Below are 27793 nucleotides of genomic sequence, written 5' to 3' on the forward strand. Positions count from 1 at the left end.
GCCTGATGGAAGTGGCTGAGGGTGTCAGGGCCCAGCCTGGGGCCGCTGCATGTGGCCTGCTGACCACTGCCACCCCCTGGTGGTTCCTTGTGAAAAAGCAGCCTCACCCCCCAGCCAGGGGGCCTAAGAGAGGTGCCTGCTCCCCTCCTCCACCCACCTCTCCGCTGCTGTCTTCCCCACTTTGCTCTATTGCTCTGCTGCCTGAGAGAGCTTTGATCTGAGTGCACCAGGCTAGCGCCTAGCCTGGCCGTGGCATCCACCGGCTGTGTGCCCCTGAGCCAATGATGAAACCACTCCAAGGCCCAGTGTCCCATCTGGAAAACGGGGTGATTACTCCTGAGGGTGAAATGAGATCACCCATGTCAGGCCCCCAGCACAGTGCCTGGCCCAGCAGGTGCTGATGATGGTGCTGATGATGGTGATGATGATGATGATGGCCATCACACCTGGCACTCAATAGGTGCTCAGCCAGGGGTCTTGCTCTCTCTCTGCCCCATCGGGGAGCCCACGGAGACTCCCATGGGTGCTCCTGAGACATACCCGTGCCTCCCATCCCAGACCAAGGAAGTCAGAAGTCTTTGGTGACGGCTACAGGTGGTGGTATTTTAAATTTTTAGTTTATTTTTATATTTTTAGGGGTCTATTTGAAAGACCCCAGGTGATACTAACGTGCAGCCCAAGGTGAGAGCCACACTGTGACCAGCAGCCCTGGGTGACCTCGGACACTCCGGCTTCACCACTGAAAGTCCCATGTCCCGGATCCCCCTCAGCGCTGGGCAAACCGGGAGGCTCGGTCACCAAATCAGGACACATGGCCTGGGCACAGGTAACTAGAAATCGACTGAGCTCAGCTTGGGGTGGTGGTCAAAGGCCACAGGGCAGCCCGTGGCAGGAGCCAGGGCCTGAGGGGGAGAGCGGCCGCTGGGCTCAGTCAGACAGGTCTCCGTCCTCAGGGTCACCAGGGCTCCAGCCGCTGGCCGCCCGCTCCATGGCTTTCACCCAGCGGCCCCTCAGCTCCTCGGTGTCGGCCTTGAAGGTGTACAGCTGGCCGGACTGCTGCAGCTGGAAGACTCGGGGGTCCCCCTGGGGCCCAGTGGTCACCTGGTAGCCCAGCAGGGGGATGGAGGTGTGAGCCCGAATGTCCTGGGAGGGAGGAAAGAGCCGTGGGCCACTGTCCTCCCACTCAGCCCCACTGCCTCAGACAGTCACACACCTGCTCCCACTTCCCACAGCCCCAGGAGGGAGGAGGGCTGGAGGGAGGGCATCAGGGGACAGGAGAATTGGCTGCCCCTTGAGGACAAAGCAGTTGTGCCCTGGAGTCTGGGCCCAGCTTTGAAAGCCACTAATCCTGTGGCTCCAGAGAACTATGTCTGCATTGGACCTCAGTCTCCAAATCTGAGGTATGGAGCCAACAATATCTCCTCCCCCACCCCCACATGCTGTGAGAAGGCCAAGGCCTGGGGGCCAGGTGGCGGCATTACCTGGGGGGCAGCGTAGATGTAGAGCACGAGGGGGTCGTCCCGGGGGATCACACACCAGCCCCGGGTGCTGCTCTTGCCCCACTTGTCCCCGACGAGATGCAGGAAGCTGCACATGAGGCTCCGCTCGGCCCCCGCCGTGGACCCTTTCTAAAACCAGAGGACAGAGCCCGCTGTGTGACGGCGTCGCGCTGGGAGCTGGACAATCACTATTTCTGGTCCTGCAGCCACTCTGCAAGGCAGTTCTTTGTCCCTGAGGCTCAGAGCGGTGCCATCATGGGCCTGTGGTCACACAGCTGGCCCGTGGCAGAGCTGGTCAAACCCTGGTCAGCCTGAACTGGGGCAGGTGCTGGGGGGTTTTCACCTGAAAGTTCCCCCAGGGAGCACAATTAGGGCCTGAGAAGGGGCTGACCCTCCCCTCTCTCCAGGGGCGGGCTGTGTTGCCTAATGGTCAGCGAGGGCGTGACGGGGGCTGGACCTAGAACAATGGGGAGGATTGGCAGGCAGGCCCGTGGGAAGGAACCAACTGGAAACCCGGGAGCTGTGTACAGCTGGAATAGGCTGGGTCTTCTCCCCGCCAGGGGCAGTGGGATGCCCACTGGCCTCTAGAGAGGGGGGCAGAGGGCACACTGTGCCAGGCCGGTCACACTGTATTTGTAGCACGAAGCTGAATACAGCTAGTGCCCACAGGTGCTGCCCAGCAGCGAGGGAGCTCCGGGGAGGGCCTGGGGAGTGAGTGGCTCAGCCAGGCCCAAGGGCAGTCGAGAGGACGGCTGTGGGGAGGCCATGGCGCCGGCTCCTAACTCGCTGGGTGACCGGGCACAAGTCGCTGCTCTGGCCTGGGTTGCCATGAGACAGGTCCCTGAGTCCCTTTTGGTTAGAATGGAGTCTCCCATCTGCCTCTTCCCAGCAGTGAGACCCTGACCTGGAGCCTCGGTTTCCCCATCTGTAAAATGGAATCGGTAACCCCAGCCCTCTTCATCTGCTGGGACTATTGGGCAACTGAGGGGCCGTGGACAGGGACTGTCGGGAGAGGCTGTGCGGTCACTGGACGGGGACACAGGGAAGGTGGCAGAGCCTGGACCCAAAGCTGCTTTCCTCTGGGGACAACAGGCTGTTGGGGGAGGGACAGAGGGGGGGTGTCTGTGGGCAGAGGGAGGAGGGAGAATGTGGCCAGGTGGGCTTTTCCTCCACACCCAGGACAGTGCCCACACATGGCTGCACCCGCAGCACTTGGCTGAATGGAAGATGACACCCTTACCTCCAGGATGCCCCGCCTCTTGTCCTCCTTGTCCTCAGGGAGCACGTGTCCCGTGAGGAAAGTGTAGCAGTGGAGGCAGACGCGGTTGGGCCTGTTGTCATCGTATTTGAGCTCAGCCCGGTAGTCGGAGCACCTGGCGCACACCACCTGAGGGAGGAGGGCAGGGGGGCCGAGGCCTTCCGTGAGGCGGGGAGGACCATGTTGTACCTTGGCTGGGAGCGGGGCTGGGAGAGTAGCCGGGGAGGGGCAGAAGGAAGAAAGGCAAGGTTCAGAGAAGAACGCAGGCAGGGGGCCTCCCCAGCCGGGGCTGACGCCTGGAGCCAGGCTTCTCTCCCCTCCAGATCCCCTGAGTGAAGGCAGCTGTCAATCCCAGCGCTTCCCTGCACACCCTGTACCTGAGTCACTTCTCCCGGTGCCCTCAGTCCCCTCTACCATCTCACTCCCTCTCCCAGCAGCCGCAGCAGCCAGGCGGGGCCTCTGTCCTCCCTCCAGAGAACTCCAGGCGGCCAGAGGGGCGGCCACTTGCCAGGGCCACACAGCTCACTGGCTGCAACGGGTGCTCCACCAACAGGACATGTCCTTCTGCAGTTTAGATTTAAGATCCATGCAAATTTTGCATTCCGCTCAATCCCAGAACCAAGCCTGTTCCAACACAAAAATGACGGGCTGCTTGTTTTGCCAGGAAGACCCGCCCTGGTTACTCCGCAGAGTGGGGCCACCCCTGCCCACCACGGAGAGGCCCCAAGAAGGCCGATGTGGATCAGGCTCGGGGAGACGGGGCAAACGAGGCATGATGGGGCTCGAAGAAAACACGGGGTGCTACAGGACGTGACTTCCAGGAAGACTGGGGTGTCACTGTGTGTCCAGGATGTGGGCTTGGAAATGAGGGGGAGAGAGAGAGAGAGAAGAGGAGAGGAGAGGAGAGGGGAGGGGAGGAGAGGGGAGGGGAGGGGAGGGGAGGGGAGGGGAAGGGAGGGGAGGAGAGGGCTATTCCTCAGTGAGCCCCTGGGTGTGCCCAGCTCAGCAGGGGACGGAGGGCCCGCCCTCGCCAGGATTCCTGTCTGGCAGGCAGGAGACAGAAACTGGGCACCGAACCACCGAAAGGATGACTCACGGAATACAAAGGTATGCACAGGTGGGAGGAACCCCACACTGGGCCAAGGGCTCCTCACATCCTCACACTGGGGGCTTCAACTGCCTTGGGAGTATTTTATTTTATTTTTATTGAGATTTAATTGTTAAATATTATTAGTGTGTATTTCTTTTCTCCTCCACCAACTTTTCATTTTGAAAAATTTCAAACCTGCAGACAAGTTGAAAGAACGATTCAATGATACTCTCCACCACCAATTCCCCAACTGTTAACATTTTTGCCACATTTGTGTTACCTCTCTCTGCATATGTGTATTTTATTTTTTCTGAACCATTTGAATATAAATTATAGTCATCATGACACCTCACCCTTAATGATACCGCAGAGATCTCCCAGGAGCCAGAGCACTCTCCTGCCTGCACTCACTGTCAGGGTCACACGCGGGAAGTTTCACACGACACAGAGTCACTATGTCTGTACGGCTCACCATCAAGCTTGCCCCGCCGTGTCCCAGAACGACCTCCGTAGCTGCTTTTGTTTCCGGATCCAGGATCCAATCAAGGATCTTACATTTCATTCAGTTGTCAGAATATTGTATTGCTTCCATGTATCTGCCTCGGGCTGTTATGGTATTCTTCGTGCCTTTCTGTACTTCTTAACTACTTTAAATATTTTTTTAGAACTACTTACTACGTCGCAAGTGTGAATGGACTCAAGTCTTATTGACAGACGTGAATCCCCAAAAACAGGAGCTAATCCCCGGGTCCGGGATGTAACTCTTAAATCCCCACATAGGTGTGTCCCAGGCCTAGACATTCCCTCTGTGTTCTGCTTACACTTTAACACAATTCAGGGACACCTCCCTGACCCAACCTGCCCAGCTGGCCTCCTGTCCCCAGAGTTCATTAAAGACTAAGGTCCACTTCTCTGTTTGCAGAGTGAAGCGGGGGGGGGGGGGGGCTGTGATGTCAGCAGAGAGCAGCTCAAGTGCAGCAGGTGTTACACGCAGGTGAGGTCACCTGGAGGGACAGGCCCCTTCCCCAGTGGCCTGTGACTCACTCCTCTGAGGGGCCTGAGCGCTGGAGGAGGGAGGTAAGGAGGAGACGGAGAGGGAAGGGGGCACCTTCCTTAGTCCAGTCCTCACTGCCACCCGGAGGCAGGCATTATCATCCCCATTGCACAGGTGAGGAAACTGAGGCCTGAGCTGGGCAGGCAGAGTTAGCCACCGAACTCATAGGCTAGAGTGCTGAGGGTTTGGGAGGAGAGGAGAGGACAGCTAGCGAGGCCAGTCATGAAGAGAGGGCGAGGGTGGCGTTACAGGCGTGGGGCTGATGAAGCGGGTGCAAGACTGGAGAAGGCTGGGGGCTTGCATGCCCCTCGCCCTGACACTGGAGACCATGTCCCGGTGCTGGGTTGGGGGCCTCGGGAAATGGTAAGGAAGCAGGTGAATAATAGGATCACCTTGGGGAGTGTCCTAGTTTAGTGGGGAGGATGAGGTCCTGCTTCACCGGTGGGCACTGTGAGGTCCAGACGAGGCGCCTCCCCCACCTGGCACAGAGCTCATGCCAGCCCTTTTGGGCTGCGCTGGTTGGAGCTGGCTGGTTGGCAGGGAGGGGGTGCTGGCAGGGGTGGCGGCAGGGCACTTACGTAGCCACAAGCCCGGCAGTGGTGGCGGCGGCGCGTCAGGGCGTTGAAGGGCTCCTGGCAGCGCATGCACATGGTCACCATGTTGTCCCGAACCCACTGTGGCGCCCGCAGGCCCAGCTCCTCCGACTGCAGCTGGGGGCAGAAGGGCAGCACTTCATCACCCTCTTTTGCCCACTCCGGAGTCCGGGCCCTGCCCACCTGCTAGGCAGGATTCCTATGGGCTTCCTAGTGCCTTCCACGGGGAGCGGACTGGACGGCGAGGCCGCAGAGCAGCTCAGTTACGATCGTTCCCCTTCACAGGTGAGCAAACAGGCCCAGAGGTCTAGTGACTCCGCACAGCCACCCAGCAAGCCAGCGTTCAGAGCTCAGGTCTGAAATCAGGCATACTCTCCCTGACCCACCCCTCCGGCCTCCGCCTTCCCCAGGGCTTACATTTCTCAGGCGCTTTCAACCCAAACCAGCACCCCCAACCCCCGCCCAGCCACGGCTGCGAGACCGAGACCGCAGCCCTTCCTGGGGCTAGTTGCAGCGGGCGGTTGTTTGCTGGTGGGAACTCCTGGCACTGAGTCTCTGACAGGGTGATGCTGGGGTGGGTGGGCTTCCCCGGTCCCTTCAAATCACTCCTGGGTGACACCCCGCCCTCAGAGCTGCCTTCCTTACCTCCTGCCCCTGGGTGGCGCCCTCGGGGCCCTGCACTGCAGCCTTGAAGGTTTCATTCCGCTTCTCTATTTGGTCAATAGCTGCTTGGCAGGCCTGGGGAGGGGGCAAGGGAGTCATTAAAGGCGGGACGAGGGGGGGGGGCTTATTCATCGGTCCATCCATCCACACACTTGGCAGACACTGCTGAGAGCCGCTGGGCGCGAGATACTAAGTGCACATGGGCTGACTCCAGGAGAGAAACCATTACCCCCAGATTACAGATGTGAAAACTGAGGCTCAAGGATGTTTAGTGACTTGTTCTAGGCCACCCAGCTAGACAGTGAGAGGCAGCAAAATTCTAACTCAGGTGTGACTCCAAACTGCCAGCGGGGGCACCCGCACAAAACCCGCCCCCGCCCCGCCCCGCCCCCCCCCCCATGCATGCGCCCTCCCTCCCCCTCCGCCTGGGTGGTGGGTCAGAATCCCAGGGGCCCTGGGTTGGTCTGATACCTGCATCCAAGAAATCATTTCCTTCTGGGACCTGCTCGGAAAGTGAAGGAAGGTGTTGAGATGGGCCCTCCCAGTTTCCCGCCCCCGCCCCCAGCCGCCGCCTACCTGGCCTGCAGCTGCAGGGTGCGCTGCTTCCCGGACACCAGGAAGGTGTGCGGGAACTCGGCGTCAGTCAGCTCCCGCACCTGCTTGGAAACAGGGAGGGCGTTCAGACTTGTGCCACCGCCCGCCAGGCACGCTGGGGTAGAGGGAGAGGGATTGTGCCACGGGGCAATGCAAATGCCAGGGACAGGGATGGGAGCTGGCTCACCACCTCCCCGGTCCCTCAGAGCCAAGCGAAGACTGCTCATGGCTCCTGGAAGTTCAGCAGCAGCTAAGTTGGCCAGTGTGAGGTAGGGGTGACAGTTCCTGACAAATGACTCACCAGAAATGAAAACTGGGTCACAAATTGGGCTTGGGGACACAGCTTTTGCAAGAGCAGAGCTAGGGCCTAGAACAGTGGTCAGCAAACCGCGGCTCGTGAGCCACATGCGGCTCTTTGGCCCCTTGCGTGTGGCTCTTCCACAAAATACCACGTGCGGGCGCGCACGTACAGTGCGATTGAAACTTCGTGGCCCATGCGCAGAAGTCGGTTTTTGGCTCTCAAAAGAAATTTCAATCGTCGTACTGTTGATATTTGGCTCTGTTGACTAATGAGTTTGACGACCACTGGCCTAGAATAAGACCCTCTACCCCATACAGTGAATGAAGGAATTAATCACCCAATTCATGGATCACGCAGAACCACCTCAAATGGTTCCAAGAATTGGGCGATCAACTCCTTCTTGCCTTTCACCACCCTCTTACCCAGGGTCCCAAGGCCATTGTGAAAGCCACCAGTCAGAGAGCACTTACTCAGAGAGGCCGTGGAGTTCAGGGCTCTCCATACACGTTCTCACTCAACCCATGAAACGGCCGAACCCACGGATCCATCCTAACACGGAGCCATTCTGCGCCTCCCAAGGGCAGCACCTCTCTCTCTCCAGCTGCAGGCTCCCTGCATAGCTGAATCCGCGTAGGTCCCTGGGTTATCCACCAGTTTACAAGAAATATGTGAGCCCGTGGGACATGTTAAATGACACCACAGAGGTGCAGTCAGCAAGATCCAGGCTATGAGAAACTCTACCAGAGAAATTATCTCATTTTTCAATAAATAAATGAGAAAAAAATGTGGGAAAGGGAAGTGTAATGGATTAAACGGGACGTAAGAAGCATATCACAAATGATTCAAACAGATCAGCTGTGGGAAGACATTTATGAGACAGTCAAGGAAAACCGAAGGATCCTAATGTTACTAAATAATTGTTATCAATTTGTCAGAGGTGATAATGATACTGTTGTCATCTTTTAGGCCAAAAAAAAAAAAAAAGTTCTTATCTCTGAGAGACATACTGAAGTACTTACAGGTGAAATAATTATGTGACTGGGATTTGCTCTTAAAAATAGTCCAGTGGACAAAGGGGATTAAGAGGGGAAATACTGAGGAAACAAGACTGGCCTTGAGTTGACAATTGTTGAAGCCAGGCGAGGAGTATACGGGGCTTCTATTTTCTCTTATCCCTGATGTTTCTATCTCTCTCTCCTTCTCTCTTCCTCTCTGAAATCAATAAAAGTATATTTTTAAAAAATGTTCATAATAAAAAGTTAAAGAAAATCTTCACAGCAATCTTGGGAGGCAGATATTATCATCCTCATTTAGGAGATAAGGAAATGGAAATTCAGAGAGGGCAAGAGACCTACCTGAGGTCACACAGCATCTAAATGGCAGAATGAGGATTCAAACTTGGGTTTTTGGCCCCCAAGGGTAAAATGGAAGAATATCTGTTTCCAGCCAACCCCCAAGTCCTGTAAGCACGGATCTCTCCAGTGGTGTAGAGTCACACAGGGAAGCTAGAAGATAGACTTGGAGCCCAATAGTCCTGGCCTGGGGAGCTTTGACTGGCCCCCTGCCACGTGTGACCTTTCAGGGCGGCTGACCACATCCCAGAGAGCATGGCCCTGGGAACACCCTTCTTCACGCTAGGCCCAGGCTACCCTCCGGGCCCACAGAGCCAGTCGGCCCCTCGGTAATGGCCTGATGTGATTGGACTCAACACTCTTGGCCACTGGGAAGCTCTGAGAGTATCTAAATGGAGTCGCTCAGGTAGGAAGAGGTGTTTGGGCAGTCACTCTGCAGTTATGTGTAAGAGATGAAGGGCTGCTTTGGGGGGAAATGGGACAAACCAGTAGTCCCAAAGGCCAGCTAGGAAGCGGTGCCCTGAATGGAGGCCTGCCTGCACCCGGGGAAGGGGAAGAGTTTCTACTGGGCGACAATATCAGGAAATCTGGCAAGTCTCCATGACTAAGTGGTGAGGGCGAGGGGAGAGGGCAAAGAAAGGAAAAGTCTAAGGTTTGGAGTCCAGAGGTAGGAAGAAATCAGATGCTTTTCATAGAAATGGGCAGCTCCTGACCTGGGGGTCCAGGACCACCTGCCTTTGCCGAGGCAGGATGGAGGCTTCTAGAGGACACTTTCCTGATCCCAGTCTCAACCTCCCCCAGGTCTGGGCTGGTTCAGGCCCCTTTGTGTCAATTAACAAAAGACACCACTTCCTCAAAACACCTTACTGACATCTGTTGGCAGACTGGCATAATAGTCAGGTTTTGTTGGAACAAGACACTTGACTGCCCTCTGCTGGCCAAGGAGAGTTGTGAATACACCGTCTGTGCCGGTGGCTGTGGATGAGGTGTGCCCATCTTAGATGACGTGTGTCCTACAGTGAACACCTTCCCAGCTGTGCATGGAGACCCTGCTGTGTGTCTCACATCCCTCCTGCTTCCCAGGCTAGCCCTGTGCAGGATGGCACAGCATTAGGACCACGTCGGACCTCGGGGACAATCAGCTGCTGAGAGCAGTCCTCCCTGACATCCAGGAGAAGGCCAGGGGTCGTAGGCCAATGGGAACATCATGGTGGCTGAAGGCCAGACCTGCCTCCAAACTTCAGACTCAGAAAATGGTTCCCATGCAGACGCGGGTCGGGGGGGGGGGGGGGGGGGGGAACAGCTCTGCACCTGCCAGGCCTGTGCCATCCAGGAGAGGGGGCTGTGTGGCCACTGGAGCACAGAACGCCCTGTGAGGAACACGCTCTCTGGGACTTTCTCGGTCTCACTCACCAAGGCACCCAGAAATACAAGCCTGCACATGTGCTAGCATTATCCTAATCCAAAACCAGATAAAGACACCACAAAGAAAGAAAATTATAAGCCAACATCCCTGATGGACATAGATGTAAAAATCCTCAACAAAATGTTAGCAAATCGGTTCCAGCAATACATTCCAAAGATAACACACCATTGACCATATGGGATTTATTCCAGGGATGCAAGGTTGGTGCAATATCTGCAAATCAATTAATGTGATACATCATATAAACAAAATGAAGGATTAAAATCATATGATCATATCAATAGATATGATCAATAGATATCAATAGCTGTAGAAAAAGCATCTGACAAAATTCAGCACCCTTTACGATAAAAACTCAGCAAAGTGGGAATACAGGGAGCATACCTCAACATAATAAAGGCCATATATGACAAACACACAACTAACATCATACTCAATGGGGAAAAATTAAAAGTGTTTCCCTTAATATCAGAATAAGATAGGGATGTTATTTTTTTAAATATCTTTTCTTTTTAAATAAATGTATTTTATTGACTTCATAGAGGAAAGAAGAGGGAGAGAGGGATAGAAACATCAATGATGAGAGAGAATCATCAATTGGCTGCCTCCTGCTCACCCCCTCCTGGGGATGGAGCCCACAAGCTGGGCATGTGTCCTCACTAAGAATTAAACCAGGATCTCCTGGTTCATAGGTCGACATTCAATCACTGAGCCACACCGATGGCTGGGCACCACTTTTTTTTAGAGAGAGAAAGTGAAAGGGAGGAGAGACATCAATGTGAGCGAGACACATCAATTGGTGAGAGAGACACATCAATTGGTTGCCTTCTGCACATGCCCTGACCATCAGAGGCACATGCTCTTGACCAGAATTGAACCTACAACCCTTCTGTCCAAGGGCCAGCGCTCTATCCACTGAGCCAAACCATCGAGCATGTCAAACTCGAGGCCAGCGGGCTGCATGCCTTGAGTTTGACATGCTTGATCTAGGACTTTACCACTCTTATTCAACACAGTACTGGAAGTCCTAGCCACACGATCAGACAGGAAGAAAAAATAAAAGATATCCAAATCGGAAAGAAGTAAAATTGTCATTATTTGCAGATGACATGATACTGATATATATAGAGAGAACCCTAAAGATTCTACCAAAAGGGCCGAAACCGGTTTGGCTCAGTGGATAGAGCGTCAGCCTGCGGACTGAAAGGTCCCGGGTTCGATTCCGGTCAAGGGCACGTACCTTGGTTGCGGGCACATCCCCAGTGGGAGGTGTGCAGGAGGCAGCTGATCGATGTTTCTCTCTCATCGATGTTTCTAACTCTCTATCCCTCTCCCTTCCTCTCTGTAAAAAATCAATTAAAAAAAAAAAAAAAGATTCTACCAAAAGGCTACTAGAACGGATAAAGGAATCCAGTCAAGGAGCAGGATGCAAAATAAATATTCAGAAATTGGTTGCATTTTTATACACCAATAATGAACTATCAGATAGGGCAAGCAGGGAAACTAAGAAAACAATCCCATTTACAATTGCATTAAAACATACCTAAGAATAAATTTAACCAAGGAGGTAAAAGACCTGTACTTGAAACATTATAAAACACTGAAAAAAGAAATTGAAGAAGATATAAATAAATATATTGTGCTCATGGATAGGAAGAATTAACATCATTAAAATGTCCATATTGCCCAAATCTATAGATTCAATGCAATTCTTATAAAAATACTAATGGCATACTTCACAGGACTAGAATAAATAATCCAAAAATTTATATGGAACTACAAAAGACCCTGAATAGCCACAACAATCTTGAGAAAGAAGAACAAAGTTGGAGGAACCACACTAACTGATATCAAACTATACTACAAAGCCATAGTAACCAAAGCAGCATAGTACAAGCATGAAAGCAGATGACATATAGATCAGTGAAGCAGAATACAGAGGCCAGAAATAAACCCAGGCCTCTATGGTCAATTAATATTTGACAAAGGAGGCAAGAGCATAAAATGGGGTAAAGACAGTCTCTTCAATAAACGGTGTTGGAAAACTGGACAGATACATGCAAAAAAAAATGAAACTAGACCACCTTCTTACACCATACACAAAAATAAACTCAAAATGGATTAAAGACAAATGTAACACTTAAAACCATAAAACTCCTAGAAGAAAACAGGCAGTAAAATCTCTGACATCTCTCTTAGCAATATTTTTCTGCTATATCTCCTCAGGCAAGGGAAAGAAAAGAAAAATAAACAAATTATGCACTCTTTGGTGCATCAAACTAAAAAGTTTTTGCACAGCAAAGGAAACCATCAACAAAACAAAACAACCTACTGAATGGGAGAACATATTTGCCACTGATATATCTGATAAGGGATTAATATCCAAAATTTATAAAGAACTCCGATAACTCAACACAGAGAAAACAATCCAATGAAAAAATGGGCAGAGGACCTGAACATTTCTCCAAAGAGGACATACAATTGGCCAATAAACATATGAAAAATGCTCAACATCACTAATCATCAGAGAGATGCAAATTAAAAGAGTGAGATAGCACCTCACACCTGCCAGCATGGCTGTCATCAATAAATCAACAAACAACAAGTGCTGGTGAGGATGTGGAGAAAAAGGAACCTTCATGCACTGTTGGTGGGAATGCAGACTGGTGCAGCCACTGTGGAAAACAGTATGGAAGGGCCTCAAAAAATTAAAAATGGAACTGCATTATTACTTAGCAATTCCACTTCTGGGTATATATATATATATATATATATATATATATATATATAAAATTCAAAACACTAATCTGAAAGAATATATGCACCCCTATTTCCTGGCAGCTCTGTTTACAATAGGTAAGGTCTAGAAGCAGCCCAACTGCCCACGAGGAGATGAGTGGATAAAAATGTTGTGGTACATGTACACAATTAAATGTTACTCAGCTACAAAGAAGAATGAATCTCTCCATCTGCTGCAGCATGGCTAGACCTAAAGTGTATTACACTAAGTGAAATAAGTCAGTCGGAAAAAGACAACTATCATATTATTTCAGTTATATGTGGAGTCTAAAGAACAAAATAAACAAACAAATTTGAAACAGTCATAAATACAGAGAACAGACTGATGGCTGCTAGAGGGGAGGGAGCTGAGGACCTAGGTCAGCCGTGGGCAAACTATGGCCCGCGGGCCTGATCCGGCCCTTTCGGCTGTTCTATCCGGCCTGCGGAGCCGAAAGAGCAGAGGGTTCTCTTGCTCTCCCCTCCGCTCCTTCACCAGAAGCAGTGTTAACATGGCAACGTTGGGAAACACAGCCGCAGCTCCTTCTTCTGAGTGGGCGGATTTATATCTGCCCATTCAGTAGAAGGAACAACCTCTCAATCTTCCAGAGGCTCCTTGTAATGCCCGCGGACGCGTCCCCCGACATCACCCTGGGAATGCGTAGACACGTTATCGTGGTGATGTAGGGAGACACGCCCCTGGAGAGCACAGTATCAGAGCATTAGCTAAAAAGGAGACCAACAACACTGTTCCCACTGAAGTTGATGTTTTAAAGACCAAAAACCTTTCAACCCAGTCTACATTGCCATCTATATCTACGTCCCGGGCATAATTTGGAAGTTGCACTAAAGAAAATGTTTAATTTACTGTTTACACATTTTGTTCTTTTCTATTTGTTTTAGTTTTAAATTATTTTATTATATTTAAGTTTAATTTGAAAGGCTTTTGTACCTTTCCTTTGTTAGGCAATTTTATTTTGCCTTTGCCATCTTCAATATAAGGCATGTTATTGTGCTATGATTCCTCCATTTTTTGAAGTTTCAAATTATAATAATTAGTGTTTACATTCTTCTTGTTAAAATGTTTGAAATGAATAAAACTATTGAAATTAAAAAAAAAAGACCGTACCCTTTTATGTAATGATGTTTACTTTGAATTTATATTAGTTCACACAAACACTCCATCCATGCTTTTGTTCTGGCCCTCCGGTCCAGTTTAAGAACCCATTGTGGCCCTCGAGTCAAAAAGTTTGCCCACCCCTGACCTACGTGAAAAGGTGAAGGGATTAAGAAGTACAAATGGGCTCAGCCAGTGTGATTCAGTGGTTGAGCGTCGACCCATGAACCAAGAGGTCACCAGTTCGATTCCCGGTTAGAGCACATACCCAGGTTGCAGGCTCGATTCCCAGTTGGGGGCATGCAGAAGGCAGCTGATAGATGTTTCTCTCTCATCAATGTTTCTACCTCTCTATCCCTCTCCCTTTCTCTCTCTAAAAATCAATAAAAACCTTTTTTTAAAAAGTGAATGTGCTTTTAAAAAAGCACAAATTTCCCTGGCCTGTGTGACTCAGTGATTAGAGCATCAGCCTGCGCACCGAAAGATCTCAAGGTGGATTCCTGGTCAAGGGCATGTATCAGGGTTGCAGGTTCAATCCCAGTCAGGGCACATACAGGAGGCAACCAATCAATGTGTCTCTCTCAATTGATGTTTCTCTCTCTCACTTGCTCATTCTCTCTCTCTTTCTCTCCCTCTTTCCCCCCTCCCTTGCCACTCTCTCCAAAAATCAATGGAAAAAATATGCTCAGGTGAGGATTAATAAAAAAAAATTTTTAAAGAAGTACAAATTTTTTTGATAGATATTTTTTATTGATTTCAGAGAGGAAGAGAGAGGGAGAAAGAGATAGAAACATCAATGATGAGAGAGAATCATTGATCGGCTGCCTCCTGCACACCCCCTACTGGGGATTGATCCTGCAACCTGGGCATGTGCCCTTGACTGGAATCAAACCCAGGACCCTTCAGTTTGCAGGCCAATGCTCTATCCACTGAGCCAAACCAGCTAGGGCAAGAAGTAGAAATTGATAGTTACAAAATAGTCCAGGGATATGAAGTATAATAATCCTATATAATAAAAGCTTAATATGCTAAGTGTCTGGTTATCCGGTCATCTGTTCAACCAATCAAAGCATAATATGCTATGACATGCACTGACCATCAGGGAGCAGACACTCCAACCGGTAGGTAGCTTGCTGCTGGGGTCCTGCGGGTCGGGACTGAGTGAGATGGGCGGGACATGCCCTGGAGCCCTCCCGCAGTCCCTCCCTGGCTGGCCAACCTTCCCCATCCCTCCCCAGCCTCGATCGTGCACCAGTGGGGTCCCTCCGCCTGGCCTGCACCCTCTCGCAATCCAGGACCCCTTGAGGATGTCAAAGAGCCAGTTTGGGCCCAATCCCACAGGTGCATGAATTCGTGCACCGGTCCTCTATAATAACTATGCATAGTATCAGGTGCATACTGAAAATATTGGAAGGAACACTTTGTAGAGTACAAGATTGTCTAACCACTATGCTGTACACTTGAAACGAATACAAATACTAAAATAATATTGAATATATTGAAAATTTTTCAAAAAACAAACACACCTGCACATGCTTCTTCCACCCCAGCCCTCAGGACACACCTGGACTCAGGAGGGATCAAAGAGGAGTGATCAAGAAGGCTCCCCACCATTTCTGCCACGGTGCCTGCAATCTGCCATAAGCGTTATCCCTTTGGGGTGAAGCCTTAATAGGAACCAGTGTAGCAAGGCAATTAGGAACAGGGGCTCTGGACTCTGTTATACCTGAATCTTCAATCCTGGTCTGACCCCCAGCAAGTCACTTAACTTTTCTAGGGCTTGGTTTCCTTATTTTTTTAAAAGACAATTTTTAGAACAGTTTTAAGTTCACAGCATAATTGAGAGAAAGGTACAGAGAATTCCCATATAGCCCTGCCTCTACACATGCATAGCCTCTCCCATTATCAACCCCCACCCCAGAGTGGAGCACTCATTGCCATCAATGAACCTACATGGACACACTAAGGTTCATAGTTTACATCAGGGTCATCCTTGGTGTGGTACATTCTATGGTTTGGAAAAATGGGTAATGACATGTATCTACCATTATCATATCACACAAAATACTCCCAGCGCCCTCAAAATCTTCTGTGCTCTGCCTACTAGTCTCTCCGCCCCCCGCCCCCCGCCCCCAACACCTAGCAACACTGGTCCTTCTACTGCCCCATAGTTTTGCCTTTCCATGTCCTATAGTTAGAATCGTGCAGTATTTGCCGTTTCAGCCTGCTTCTTTCGCTTAGTTAGGCATTAACGTTTCCCCATGTCTTTTCATGGATTGAAGCTCACTTCTTTTTATCACTGAATAATATTCCATTGTCTGTATGCATCAGAGTTTATTGCCTTATTTTTTAAAACTATTTTTGACTTAAAATTATTTTAGAGAGAGGGAAGGAGAGGGAGAGGGAAAAAAAGAGGGAGAGGGAGAGGGAGAGGGAAAAAAAGAGGGAGAGGGAGAGGGAGAGGGAAAAAAAGAGGGAGAGGGAGAGGGAGAGGGAGAGGGAGAGGGAGAGGGAGAGGGAGAAGGACAGACAGACATCAATGTGGGAGGGAAACATCTAACGGCCACTATCCATTCAAGCCCCAACCCAGGGATGGAACCTGAAACGTGGGTATGTGCCCTGACCGGGAATTGAATACACCACTCTTTGGTGCATGGGACAATGCTCCAACCAATTGGGCCACATAGGCCAGGGCTACTGCCTCATTCTTTTTTCTTTCTTTCTTTCTTTTTTTTTTTTTTTTAATATACTTTTATTGATTTCAGAGAGCAAGGGAGAGGGAAAGAGAGAGCCCTAGAAACACCAATGATGAGAGAGGATCATGGATTGGCTGCCTCCTGCACGCCCCCTACTGGGGATGGAGCCTGACCAGAATCAAACCAGGGACCCTTCAGTCCACAGGCCGATGCTCTGAGCCAAACCAGCTAGAGTGTATTGCCTTATTCTTAAAAAATAGAATTAACTACAGATATACTCACACACAGCCGAATGCTCACAGTTATTCAACTTGTTTGCAGAGACTGACAACTGCCAACAACCTAAACGCCCCTCAGTAGAGGCCTGGCCGAATGACTCACGGCTCACCGCACCCCCGGACTATGCAGCTGAGCAAAAGCAAGACTCACACATCAGTCTCCAGCACCAGGATTAGTCCAACAAGCAAAACGCAGAACAGTGTGTGGGAGACAGTTCTACTGTTTATGCGAAACAAAAGGGAGCAATGATCATTACAGTGCTCGTTTGTACGCAAAGACCACCTCTGGCAGGCCCCCCAAGAGGCGAAGGCTGCCACCAGGAAGGGACCTAGGGGATGCCTGGGGGGGGACGGACTTTGCATTGCATGTATTCTTCATATTGTTTGATTTTGGAATGTGCATTATCTATATTCTTAAAGTAATAAAATTATTATTTCTACAAGATTTTTAAACCCACAAATGCCGGGGGCAATAAGAGCCCCACATCACAGGCCTGTGGTGAGGAGCTGGTGGGATGATGCAGGGCCAGCCCACAGTGACCGCTGTCAGTGGGTGCTGTCACCGACAGCTGAGGCCATCTCTGGATGGGGACATGACAGTGTGGCCTGTGGACCTGCAGTGTCAGCATCGCCCCGGGAGCTGGCTAGAAATGCCCCCCACTCACTGAGTCGGAACCTGCATTTTAACAAGATCCTCGGGGACAGGCTGGGCCGGGCGCCCCGAAGGCCTGTGGTGGCCCTGGCAGGAGGGCTGGGAGCCCAGATGGGCAGCTCTAACCCCAAATTTCCCACATCCTCGCTGGCTTGGGCCCTGCCACGCCTGGGTTCCTGGACTGAGAACCCGGTGGGCCCCTCCTGCTCACCCCTGTACTTGGGCCCACTCTCAGGGTGAAGCCTGACAGTGGCTGGGGCGCCTCTCACCTTCATGCCGGCCACGTCGATGCGGGTCCTCACCTGGAACTGGGCGCCCACCTGGATGACCCTAGGCACGCAGTAGAGCAGCATGTTGTTGAACTGCAGGAGACACAGCACGGGCGTGTGCAGTGGGGGGCGGGGAGACGGCCAGGCGGGCTCCCTCCACCCCGGGCCCCAGGCAGGACCAGCTTCCAGGTCTCCAGGAGACCCTTGGCACCTCCCGTGCCAACCAGGCAGTTCTTCCTAGTAGCTAACCTAAATCCCGCTGCTGTGCAGCCTAGAGCACAGATAATACCACACGCTCAGGAGCCAAAGGCACTGGGTTCAGATGCCAACTCTGTGGCTCCCCAGGGCGTGACTGGGACACCCCTCAGCTGGGAACCCCCAGGCCCGGAGGCAGCACTTGTCCAGAGGCAGCTGGTGCCACCGCAGCAGACGGATCAGCAGGCTGTTCCCTGGTCCTCCGGGAGTGCAGAGAGGCCTGGGCAGGCCCCCGGGCGGTGTGACACCCCACCTCCCCTACCAAGAAAAGGTAGCGCTCCGCGGGGTCTCTGCGGCGGAAGGAGATCTTGAGCACGGGGCCCTCGCGGAGCAGGGCGTTGGAGGGGTCCACTATGTCGTCTTCCAGGCCCAGGCGCTGGTACACCTCCCACAGGTCCTGCAGCCGCTCCTGGGGACGGGGGTACCCTCAATCACAGCGGCAGGGCCCACCTCCTTCTGGGAGAGAGGGTGAGGGGTGAGGGGTTAAGGGACCAGGGGATGGGCCGAAGCAGAGACCTGGATGGGCTGGGGAGGCTGAGAGCGGCAGGAAGGAGGAGGCAGGGCCCCAGGGGACCCCCTGCCCTCGCCCTGAGGGCGGGGCTGCTCACCATCTCCTTGATGGCTGCGTTGGAGTGTTGCGCAGCTGAGAAGATCAAGTCGAGGGCTTCTGGGGGGCGGGCAGAACCAGAGTTGTCCCCTGAAAATCAGGCTGGTGGCTGAGGCAGGGCCCTGAGCGGGTGATGGGGGCCATTTCCCACCAGGCTGGAGAACGGGGAGCTACTGCCAGGCAGGGCTCAGGCGGTTGGCGTCTGTCTCTCTCACTGCTCCCCAGACCCAGGGGTGCACTGGAAAGGCATGGCTTCAAATCCCCGCTCTGCTCCTTTCTGGCTGTGTGACATCGAGCAAGTCACTTAACCTCTCTGGATCTTAATGTCCTTGTCTGTAAAATATGGCTAATGGGTCCTGGCCAGTGTGTCTAGGTGGTTAGAGCATCGGCAACCACACTGAAGGGCTGCGGGTTTGCTTCCCAGTCAAGAGCACATACTGGATTGCAGGTTCAATCCCCCGCCCCGGGTTGGGACATGTGCAAGAGGCAACCAATCCATGTGTCTCTCTCACATTGATGTTTCTCTCTCACTCTCCCTACCTCTCTTCCACTCTCTCTAAAAGTCCATGGGAAAATATCCTCGGGTGAGGGTTAACAACAACAACAACAAATAGCTAATGGCATAGATAATGTCTACCAAGTACCAACGGTCCAGGTTGATGGCTGATGCTATCATGACATTTTAGCAGGTGCTCAGTGAATATATGGGAGCAGCGTGGCCTCCCCCTCCCTGGGTCCCGCGGGCGTGTCCTCACTCTGGGCATCAGCCCGGTCTGGGGCCTGAGCTGGCAGCTTCTGGACGTATTCCTTGAGCAGCAGCTCATAGCGTGGGACTCTCTGCACAGGTTCCAGCATGTGGTGCTGCAGGGTCAGGCTGCCCGAGGCCTCGCTGCTCTTGGGGAGGGAAAGGGGAGGAAGAGTGTGGGGTGAGAGCAGGAGCGGTGAGGGAATTGAGGGAAGGCTGAGCCTGGGAGGTGCCCCAAATCGCTGGGGAATCCAGCCACTGTGCCTAGGGGTGGCAGGGCAGAGCCTGCACCCCAAGCTCACCTGAATTCGAGTGAGAACCTCCTGGAAGCGGGGAGACTTGTCAGTCCAAGTGGCCAGCAGCTCAGCGGCTCGCTCAAAGTTCTTGACATACTCACTGTACATCTTCAGGAAGGGGGCCAGTTTCTGAATCACATCACCGATGCGGGGGGTGGCTGACCTGCAGGAGGGGTACCCAGGTATGGCCCTCGGCCTGAGGACCTCCTCTCCCTTCCAGGCAGGGTAGGTGAGGCCGGCCCCTGACCCGCCAAAGCAGCCTTCCCACTGCACTTCTGGGTGCAGTCATGGAGCATGTCATCCCACACGTGTGTGAGGGGGGATGTGTTCTCTCCCATGGACTGGGCTCCCCCAAAGGCCCAGCACCGGCGGGGCCCAGGACAGGTGTTCAGGAACCACCGGATACTTGTTCTTAATATATATATATTTTTTAAATATATTTTATTGATATTTTACAGAGGAAGGGAGAGGGATAGAGAGCTAGAAACATCGATGAGAGAGAAACATCGATCAGCTGCCTCCTGCACACCTCCCACTGGGGATGTGCCCGCAACCAAGGTACATGCCCTTGACCGGAATCGAACCCGGGACCCTTCAGTCCACAGGCCGACGCTCTATCTACTGAGCCAAACCGGTTAGGGCCGGATACTTGTTCTTGTGACAGTAACAAAGGCCACATGCCAAGCACTGCACGCCTCCTCTCATTAAATCTCATAGCCCAGCTTGGAGGAGGAAATGGAGACTCAGGAAAAACTCATCCAGGGTCGCCTGAAAGGGCCTGAAGGTCATGCAACCCCGGGAACTACAAGAGCAGAGCAGAGGGAGCTGACCCATCTGCGTGTGATTCCAGCTGCGTCTCTTAGTCTAGCAAAGTCTGAGACCCTAACAGCCCAGACTGGCCCATTCTAGCTGCCACTTTCATGGGCAAGTCAACTAGCCTCTCTATCGTTCTGTTTTCCCATCTGGAAAGGTGAAAATTATGGCAGGTGACCTCAGAGGGTTGACTTTAAAAATACATATAAAGTCAAAAGAATATAAAAATGAACTACATATTCATCACTGGACTTAACTATTACTAACATCCTTCTTTGCTGAAGAATCTTTTTTTTAATTTTTTTAAAATATATTTTATTGATTTTTACAGAGAGGAAGGGAGAGGGATAGAGAGTTAGAAACATCGATGAGAGAGAAACATCGATCAGCTGCCTCCTGCACACCTCCTACTGGGGATGTGCCCGCAACCAAGGTACATGCCCTTGACCGGAATCAAACCTGGGACCTTTCACTCTACTGAGCCAAACTGGTTAGGGTTTTGCTAAAGAATCTTAAAAGACACCCCAGATATTGTGGCATTTCTTTGGCAAAATACGTAAAGCAAGTGATTTATACCACTCAATACTTCAGTGGTCACTTCTGAAAACAAAGAGGGTTTCTTGCATCACACAGGGGGCTGACCTGAAGATTAAATGAGTAAACAGCTAGCTATAAAGCCCCAGCCGGGCATGGAGGAAGCCCTTGGTTAGTCCTGCCTCCTAAGTCACCCAGCCTAGTGAGGACCTGATCCATCCCCTTCCCAGGACACACACCCAAGGCTCATTCATCCAAGCCCCTCACTGTGCAGACAGTGAGCACAGAGCAGGAGACTGTCATGGCCACACAGTCAGTGCCCTGGGAGCAGCACCCCGACCAGGCCGGGGCTGCGGTCGGGGCTGTGGTCGGGGGACTCGAGGCTCCTGGTGGACCTCACCAGTCATCCAGCCGCCGCTGGAGCTCTGGGAGGAAGAACTGCGCGTGGAACTGGTAGATGGAGGAGATGTTGGAGAAGATGAGCCGGACCACATCCTCAGGGAAGGCCTTGCTGCTATGGGCCTCCTCCAGCAGCTCCTGGAAGAACACCTGCAGCCGCCACAGGATCAGGGGGCGTGCGCAGAGAGGGACACCCCCTCTCCCCCTGCAGCAGCCCAGGGGTACACGCAGGACCCCAGGACAAGCTCCCTGCTTACTGAGTGCTCTCACCTCCCTCATCCTCCCAACAACCCCAGATGACACAGGCAGAGAAGACTGTATTCTGGCCACGTTACAGATGGGCAAACCCTGGCCTAGAGACTCGCAGACCTTTGGCCAAAGGCAGGCAGCTGATGAATGTCAGGAATGGGCCAGTCTGGGCTGTCGGGGTCTTAGGCTTTGCCAGGCTAAAGGTGCCTCTGCTGGGGTGCAGTGATTGGACCCCCTCGCCTTGGGCTCTTTAAGGAAGTGTGAAGGGGTGATAGGTGAGGATGTTTGCATTGGGGTGAGGATGCTGTGCGGGGCCTGGAAGGAGTGGCTGGTGTGTACTCAGCACAGGTGAGGCACCAGGCACCAAGGTGGGAGTGGGGAGTGGCGCTGACGGGCTGTTCCTGATTTCTGCCAGCTCCAGCCAGTGAGGTTAGAGGACTCGGGCCTCCTAGAATCAGGTCGAGGGGTCCTAACTCTCAGCAATGGTGAGGTGGGTTGGGAGGGAAAGCAGGGGTGGGATGAGGAGACCAGGTGCTGGGGCTCAGGTGGGGGTGTCCTAGCCACTGGCCTGGTCCAGCAGGTGCAGGCGGGCCACGTAGGCCTGCTCGGTCTCCAGCAGCTCCTGGACGATCCTCTTCTCAGGCTCCTGCAGGGGATGTGGGGGGAGAAGGAGAGGGACAGCTTTGGTCTCCTCTGCTGGTCCTGGGGCATTGTCTTTAAAGATGCCCCAGTGAAACGCACCTCCTGGCATTCACGCCTCCCAGTACTCATGCCCTCAGTGCATCTGGGCTGGCGCTGAGAGATGTGGCAGAAGTGAGGCTGTGCCAGGTCCTGGCCAAAACCCCAAATGGCCTGCAAATTCTGTCTGTGCTCTCTTGAACCACCACATCTGGAGGTCGGGTGGCCATGGTGGAGAGACCCCGTGGGGAGGAGAAGCCCTGAGATTCTACGGACAGAGCCAGGGGCCTGCCATGCCACGTCCCAGCTGAGCCCAGCCTCTGGCCATCGCTGGGCAGGCACCAGGCTGGAGGGTTGAGCTTTGGGGCATTCCAGCCCCAGCTACCATCTGACTGCAGCCACATGAGAGACCCTGTCATGGACTAAGTTGTGTGTCTCTCATATTTATATGTTGAAGCCCTAACCTCTAACGTGACTGTATTTAGAGCTAAGGCCTTTCAGGGGGTAGTTAAGGTGAGTTGAAGGCATCAGGGTGGGGTCCTCATCCACTGGTGTTTTGTTTTGGTTTTGTTTGTTTGTTTTATTTTTAATATATTTTATTGACTTTTTACGGAGAGGAAGGGAGAGGGAGAGAGAGCTAGAAACATGGATGAGAGAGAAACATCAATCAGCTGCCTCCTGCACACCCCTCACTGGGGATGGACCTGCAACCAAGGAACATGTCCTTGACCGGAATCGAACCTGGGACCCTTGTGTCTGCAGGCCGACGCTCTATCCACTGAGCCAAACCAGTTAGGGCAGTGGTCGGCAAACTCATTAGTCAACAGAGCCAAATGTCAACAGTACAACGATTGAAATTTCTTTTGAGAGCCAAATTTTTTAAACTTAAACTTCCTCTAACGCCACTTCTTCAAAATAGACTTGCCCAGGCCGAGTTATTTTGTGGAAGAGCCACACTCAAGGGGCCAAAGAGCCGCATGTGCCTCGAGAGCCGCAGTTTGCCAACCATGGGGTTGGGGCTCATCTACTGGTGTTTGATAGGAAGAGGAAGCGACACCAGGAAAGCAGTGCACAGAGAAGAGGCCCTGCGAGGACACGGCAAGAAGATAGCCACCTGCAAGCCAAGGAGAGGCCTCACCAGAAACCAGCCCTAGACACCTTGATCTTGGACTTCCAGCTCCAGCTCCAGCTCCAGAATTGTGGGGAAATAAGTTTCTGTGCTTTAAGTCACCCAGGCTGTGGTTTGTGTTATGGCAGCCCGGGGTGACTAGGACAAACCCCAAGCGAGACCAATAGAAAAACCACCCAATAGTACTCCAGGCAACCCACAGAATTGTAAGGAAGAATAAACTATTCGGCAAAGGCATGTTGGGGTGGTTTGTTATGTAGCAATTAATAACCAGAAGATACTATTATGATCATCATCTCCATTTGCAAGTGAGGAAACTAAGGTGCAAGGAGGTTAAAATGACTTGCCCAGGTCACACCGTTAGCAAGCAGAAGAGCGGGGAGTGAGCCCTGGCCGTCTGGCCCCGGGTCCAAGTATCTTGCAGCCTCGCCTTTGAACTGCACAGACGAGGACCCTGAAACCCAGAGAAAGGAGGTGACCTTCCCGGGATCAATCTAAGGATAGGAATTAGCACTGACCTCTGCTTCCAGTTGGGATTGTTGCCTCCTTCAGTGGGTAAACTGAGGCCCCACTGGGAAAGGTACCTGGTTTACAAGATGGAGACTGTTCCAAGCTGTGTGGCCTTAGACATGTCCCTTAAGCTGTCTGAGCTCGGCTCTCCTTGCCTGAAAGACTCCTGCCCAGCAAGGTATGTGCAATAGCAGCAGCGGGTACACGCCAGACACTTCATCAAAGCCTTTAACTGGGAGGGGTTAGCTTTCAGCTGGGAAGTGCTGGCGCTGGCTGGGAGAGAGTGTGTGGGGCAGGGGTCAGTGGAGGGGACCCCAGCTCCCCACTTCTACCCCAGCCCTCAGGCACCTGTGTCCCTGGCTCGGAGCAGCTGCTGGGCTGGCAAGATTTCCTCCAGGCCCCACTGGACAGCTTGTTCTTCAGGGAGCTCAGGTACCTCCTGCTGACCGTCCTGGGCCCAGACCCCAGGGTCTCCCCGATGCTGGGCTTCTCCCCCGGTCCCTCAGGTGCGGGAGACCTGCACCCGGGATGGTGATGCTCAAGCGTGTGGGCCCTGGGCGCCCTGCGAAGAGAGCACACCGGAGGTTTCTGTCTGTAGAGTGGGGAGAACAGCGCCTCCGTGGTGGGCAGTTGGGGTAATTGATGCAAATCACAGGGGTGCAGTGATCTCCGAGTGCCTGGCCCTCAGGAGGAGTCTCTAAGTAAAACATCCACTTCCCTCCCGGCTCTCTTGGAGGGAACTCCAGTCTTCAGAATGAGTCAGTGTGAACTGCACACTTCCCTGTCCATGCAGCCAGGAGGCCTCTCGTGCAGGGTGATGCAGGAGCTGACACAGCAGTCCTGCACCGCGCGCAGACAGACCTAAGTTAGAAGTCGGTGCTGGGGGGTGTCGGGTTCAAGATGGGGATGTGAGAGGACCCTTCAGACCAAACCTACACACAGACCTAGATAACAAATCCCACACATGAAACAACTTCCTCCGAAAAACCCTGAACGTTAGCCGCTGACACCTGGACTCCTTCGCATTAGGCGAACAAGAAAAGGCCCACACTTAACAGGCAGGAGGGAGGGGGCAGGATCTCGCCACAAACCCCACTCCTGGCGCTGCCCAGTCTGGAGGAGTCAAACCAGAGCTGCTCCCTGAGGAGCAAAGATCTGAACCCACATCCTGCACTCCCAACTTTTAAGATCTGTACCTGGGAACAAGCCCTCCTCCCAGAAATGCAGCCAGGAACCCCGCCTGCACACAGAGGTTTGAGTGCCCCAGCCCTCCGCTGCCAAGTACCCTCCCTATGCACCTCACCCCTAGTTTTAGTCTCCACAGCAGAAAGGGCCTTAGAACCCTAGTGACTGGTTCCTGGAGGGAAGGTGGGGGCCCTAGAACACTGAGAGGACAGGCAGAGCTGCTACAGCCGGGGCTTTGAAGTGGGAGCTACGCCTGTGGGTGGGGGGTGGCGGAGCGCAGAGAAAGCTGGTCTGAGCAGTTTCCCTGGGCTCCCAGCAATGGGGTTCGGAGGGCAGCTTGGTCACCCTGCCTACCAGGTCTGCAGGCTGTTAAATTCATTAGGTAACAGAGGCCACCTCCCTGTATATCCAACGACTTGGGCGGTATCCACTGCCTTTGCTGTGGGAAGGCTTGCCATGACAGCACGGACAGGCATCCTTAGGAGGAAGACAGGCTGGGAAGTGGACGCCAGCCAGGTACAAAATCTCCAACATTCTCAGAGAAAGTTTCCCATGACCCCATTTCCAGCTAAGGAGACGGAGGCACGGGGGTAATCTCTCTCAGCGAGGGAGTGGCAGAGGTGGGATTGCGATCAGGCAGGCTGGCTCCTGAGCCTTCCTCCCAAACTGCCCCTCTCCACTTGAGTGGAGGAGAAATAGATCCAGAGAGCCAATGTGACCGGCCCAAGTCACACAGCTGGCTCGTGGCAGAGAGGGGATCGGGACCGGCCTCCCACGGCCCCTCACGGGCTCTTCCACCGCTCGGTGCCCCAGTGCCCGGTTCCTCAGGCCACAGGGCTGCAGCTCATGGAAGCAGCTGTGCCTCGGGCTTTCTGTTCTACATGTGGTTTCAGCTTCTGCATTTCTCTCCAAGTGCCCCAGGCCAGCTCGGTTCCTCTTCACCCCTCAGTTTTAGATCAGCTAACGTGCTGGAGACCTCCCAAGAAAGCCCAGGCCCCAGCGGTGGGCATGGGGCACCTGCCTCACACAGTAAGGGGAACTTTCACCCCCCTACAGGGCCTCCTCTGGCCAAATTCTGGTCTGAGGGATGCCTCCTCCTGCTAGGGGTGTTGCTGGGCAGACCACACAGTGCTGAAGGTCTCCACTGGGCATGCCTGGGGCGCTGGGTGGGGCGATGCCCTCTGCCCACACCCAAGGGGATGGTGGGCCCTGCAGGTGGCTGCAGAGCTGTCCTCGGTGCTGAAATGCTTGGCAAAGGACCCTGGAAGAAGCAGGGCAAGGGCACTTGGCTCAGGAAGTGGAGCTGCCCTTTGGGTCCCTGTCTGTGCCAATCTGCCAGGAAGCCCAGGAGACTCTGTGTGCTCAGCGCCCTCCACACGGCGTCGGGGCCCCTCCCAAGATATCTGTTGTCCAGGAGCCTGGCATCTGAAGACAAAGGTCTCTGGGCAGGGGTCATTCTTTAGCCCCCATGTCTGCTGGCTCCTGGGGGGTGCTGGGCTATGCCACCCACAGCCCCTCAGGGCAGAGGCATCTTCTCTGTAGCTGCTGGCAATTGCCCCAGCCCCTGGAAGAGAGCTGCCTTACCTAAGTTCAAGTCCACACCAGTGATTAGTCCATGTGGGGTACAAAGACCCATCTTGCTTCAGCTGGAGCAACCTGAGAGGCACCCCAGTTCCCAGCTCCCTGGGACTGGCCGGGCCTCCGCCCCACGCATGTCCCTCCAGAGATCCCCTGAAGAAAACCTCCACCTCAGAGTCTATCTCCCGAGGACCCAGCATGACAGCCCCTAGCACAGTCCCTAACATGCCTGCAGTGTGGATTAATGTCACACACACACAGGCACACACACACATGCACGCACCTACACATGCACCACCCCTGCCAGGGCCGCCAATGACCTCCACACATGTGACCCAGCCTTTCCTCTTCAGATGGAAGCCCCTGCACTGCCCTTTGCCCATGAACTTATTTTCTCATCTAGAGATAGAAATAGAACCTCCCTGTTAGACTGTTAATGAGTAATGAGGTAACAAAACACACTTAGTGCCCCGTAGGTGAGCCAACCCTACACCCCAGTTGTCTGACACAATCCCAGCTTTTCCTGTTGCCCCCACCCCACCCACACAATTCAGTGGCATTCACACTCAGTGTCAGTGTGTCGTGGTTTGAGTGATGGATTATATGGTTATCCCAGTCAGAAGGAGTAAGTGCGTGGTCAATATTAGCTCAAATTCTGTGGGAGGGGCCATGGGTGGGGTTTGAAGTTCATCTCTCATAATTACACACATTGGGACTCTCCCCAACACATCGGCACACTCTCACCCCTGCCCAGCTCCTTGCTGCCCCAACCACATTCTCCTAGGCCCCGAGGAGCCCATGACCAAGTGGCCCACTGCCCAGTCAGGAGGGGGTGTCCAGAACAGGCCCAGAGAGAGGGCTGCTTGCTGAGGGCCCCAGGGGGCCCTGATCCTGCTCCCGGTCCTGGAGGGCATGTACTGCCCAGGGGCCTAGGGGTGGGCATGGTGACCCTTCCCACCCCCACCACTCCATACCTGCTGTTCTCAAATACAGTCACCAGATCAGACACAGATGCCAGCTTCTCCTCACTCGCCCCCTCCATCCTGCAGGCCTCCAGGGTCCCGTGAGGCAGAGAGAGGGGCCTCCAGCTGACACCCTCAGCCACCCGACCTGGGGTCACAGGTGGGCTAAGGCATCAGGCATCTGCTCCTGTCTTTCCTGAGGGGCTCAGCAGGCCTGCTCCCAGCTTCAGAGT

General features: G+C 53.2%; 1 protein-coding gene across 1 annotated transcript; it reads right to left on the reverse strand.

Moving 5' to 3' along the window:
• Positions 1-634: 634 nt before the first annotated feature.
• FGD2 (FYVE, RhoGEF and PH domain containing 2) lies at positions 635-27793 on the reverse strand. Its single transcript, XM_080664605.1, has 16 exons — positions 27573-27793; positions 24184-24397; positions 22087-22164; positions 21271-21419; positions 19530-19686; positions 19238-19376; positions 18484-18542; positions 18138-18284; positions 17621-17713; positions 6734-6813; positions 6629-6659; positions 6140-6232; positions 5480-5611; positions 2740-2886; positions 1482-1628; positions 635-1143 (listed from the first exon to the last, which is right to left on the reverse strand). Exons 1-16 carry the CDS (start codon positions 27638-27640, stop codon positions 928-930), a joined length of 1950 nt encoding a protein of 649 aa, XP_080520731.1. The 5' UTR covers positions 27641-27793; the 3' UTR covers positions 635-927.

The sequence above is a fragment of the Plecotus auritus genome (assembly GCF_963455305.1).
Source record: "Plecotus auritus genome assembly, chromosome: 4".
In the NCBI taxonomy this organism is placed as follows: domain Eukaryota; kingdom Metazoa; phylum Chordata; class Mammalia; order Chiroptera; family Vespertilionidae; genus Plecotus; species Plecotus auritus.